The sequence below is a fragment of the Octopus bimaculoides genome, chromosome 24, assembly GCF_001194135.2.
Source record: "Octopus bimaculoides isolate UCB-OBI-ISO-001 chromosome 24, ASM119413v2, whole genome shotgun sequence".
Taxonomy (NCBI): Eukaryota; Metazoa; Mollusca; class Cephalopoda; order Octopoda; family Octopodidae; genus Octopus; species Octopus bimaculoides.
The window spans coordinates 23,055,462-23,057,509 of NC_069004.1; the positions used below are offsets into that span (position 1 = coordinate 23,055,462).

The window sequence follows — 2,048 nt, forward strand, 5'->3', positions numbered from 1 at the left end:
ACCACAATTAAATGAGTCGTTTACTGTTAGAAACAAGACACCACAATTAAATGAGTCGTTTACTGTTAGAAACAAGACACCACAATTAAATGAGTCGTTTACTGTTAGAAACAAGACACCACAATTAAATGAGTCATTTACTGTTAGAAACAAGACACCACAATTAGATGAGTCGTTTACTGTTAGAAACAAGACACCACAATTAGATGAGTCGTTTACCGTTAGAAACAAGACACCACAATTAAATGAGCCGTCTACTGTTAAAAATAAAACACCAGTGTTAAATACTTCATTTACAGTAGAAAGTGAACACTCATTGCCAAACAAGTCAATTACTATTGGAGGTAATGAAACAATTTCAAATGAGCCCTTGACAAAAGGAAGGAAATCAAATATACGAAAATCTTCCCAAACAGCAAATGTAATGGGTCCCATGAGCAGGATCTCGACAAGTAAATCCTCTACTAAGATAAAGGGTAATACCATATCTGATCAACAGAACTTGCAAGACAAATCTATATCTAAAAGCAAAAATAACCCAGGGAAAAATCCTGTGAGAACTGTTCCAACAACTACTTCAAGGAAAAGACCCTTGGATTCCCCTAGACAAAGTTTAAGATATTCCAAGGTAGATACAAAAACCAAAAGTGATCAAAAGAGTTTTGTTTTGGGAAATAATGTTACCTCTAAGTTAACCCAAGCTGTTCCTTCTAAACCGTTATACATTGCGAAAAAACCAGACATCTCATTTAACAAATCTTTAAACATTCCCAAAGATGAGAATGGAATGGTAAAATTCCAAGAAAAGTCCAGTGGTGTTGTCAAGAAAACGAAATCAAGTTTGCAACTTCCTCACAACAGAGTCCTAAAGAAACCTGCAAAAGGCTCCACAACTGTAAGTTTTTTTTTCTTTTCTTTTTTTTATAAAGCTTTAGGCACAGGTGTAGCCCTGTAGTTAAGTTTACTTCCCACTCATGTGGTTTTGGGTTCAGCCCCATAGCACAGCACCTTGTGCAAGTATCTTCTACTATAGCTCTGGGGTGAGTAGATTTAGACAGAAATTATATATAGTTACACACACACACACACACACACACACACACACACACACACACACACACACATATATAATTGAGAGAGAGACAGAAGATGGAATATACAAGAATCTTGATTGATAACTACAATCTTTTCAACCCATCTAGTATTGATACAGCACAACTGGTTTAGGTTATCTTTTGGTGTAGGTTATCTTTTGGTGTAGATGTCTTCAAGTGGTATTTCATCAAATTAAATTCTCTTTTGCAGAACTTATTACTGCATGTTTAATTCTTAGGCTTCATAGATAGAAATGGCAAATTGATAGTTTTTTTGTTTTATTGTGTGTGTATATATATAGTGTATTATTGTATATTTGTTTCTTTTTGTATCTGATCTTTGTCATTGATCTTCTAAAGAATGAAGCAGTATCTGTCATTTTTTTAAAGTGCAAAAAATATTTTGAGTTATTTTAAAATTTTTAATAGAAGTAACAAGTAATAACAAATAAAAGTAATATGAAGTTCAAGAAGTAAACATGCAGTAATAAGTCATGTGAAACAGAATTTACTTTGAAATCACTGAGGAGACAACCTAAACCATTTGTGCAGTATCCCACCCATGAGGAATCAATGCTTGTAGTGATCAAAATGATTGTAGTGATCAATAAAGATTCTTGTATATTCCATCTCCAGTCTCTCTCATTAATTACATACCCAACAAACAAAGAGCCAGCAAACTACCAGGTGTATACTGTATACCATATGATTTATCATCTAACTAAATGTGTATATATATATATATATCATCATCATCATCATCATCGTTTAACGTCCGCTTTCCATGCTAGCATGGGTTGGACGATTTGACTGAGGACTGGTGAAACCGGATGGCAACACCAGGCTCCAGTCTGATTTGGCAGAGTTTCTACAGCTGGATGCCCTTCCTAACGCCAACCACTCAGAGAGTGTAGTGGGTGCTTTTACGTGTCACCCGCACGAAAACGGCCACGC

The 2,048-nt window shown here is 35.2% G+C and overlaps 1 protein-coding gene across 1 annotated transcript in view; it reads left to right on the forward strand.

Annotated features, from left to right (window-relative positions):
- The window catches only part of LOC128250677 (uncharacterized), a 42,004-nt gene that overhangs the window by 17,801 nt on the left and 22,155 nt on the right, over nucleotides 1-2,048 (forward strand). Inside the window, exon 4 of the mRNA XM_052976280.1 lies at nucleotides 31-895. Within this exon, the coding sequence (XP_052832240.1) occupies nucleotides 31-895 (865 nt within the window). The remainder of the gene's footprint in view (nucleotides 1-30; nucleotides 896-2,048) is intronic.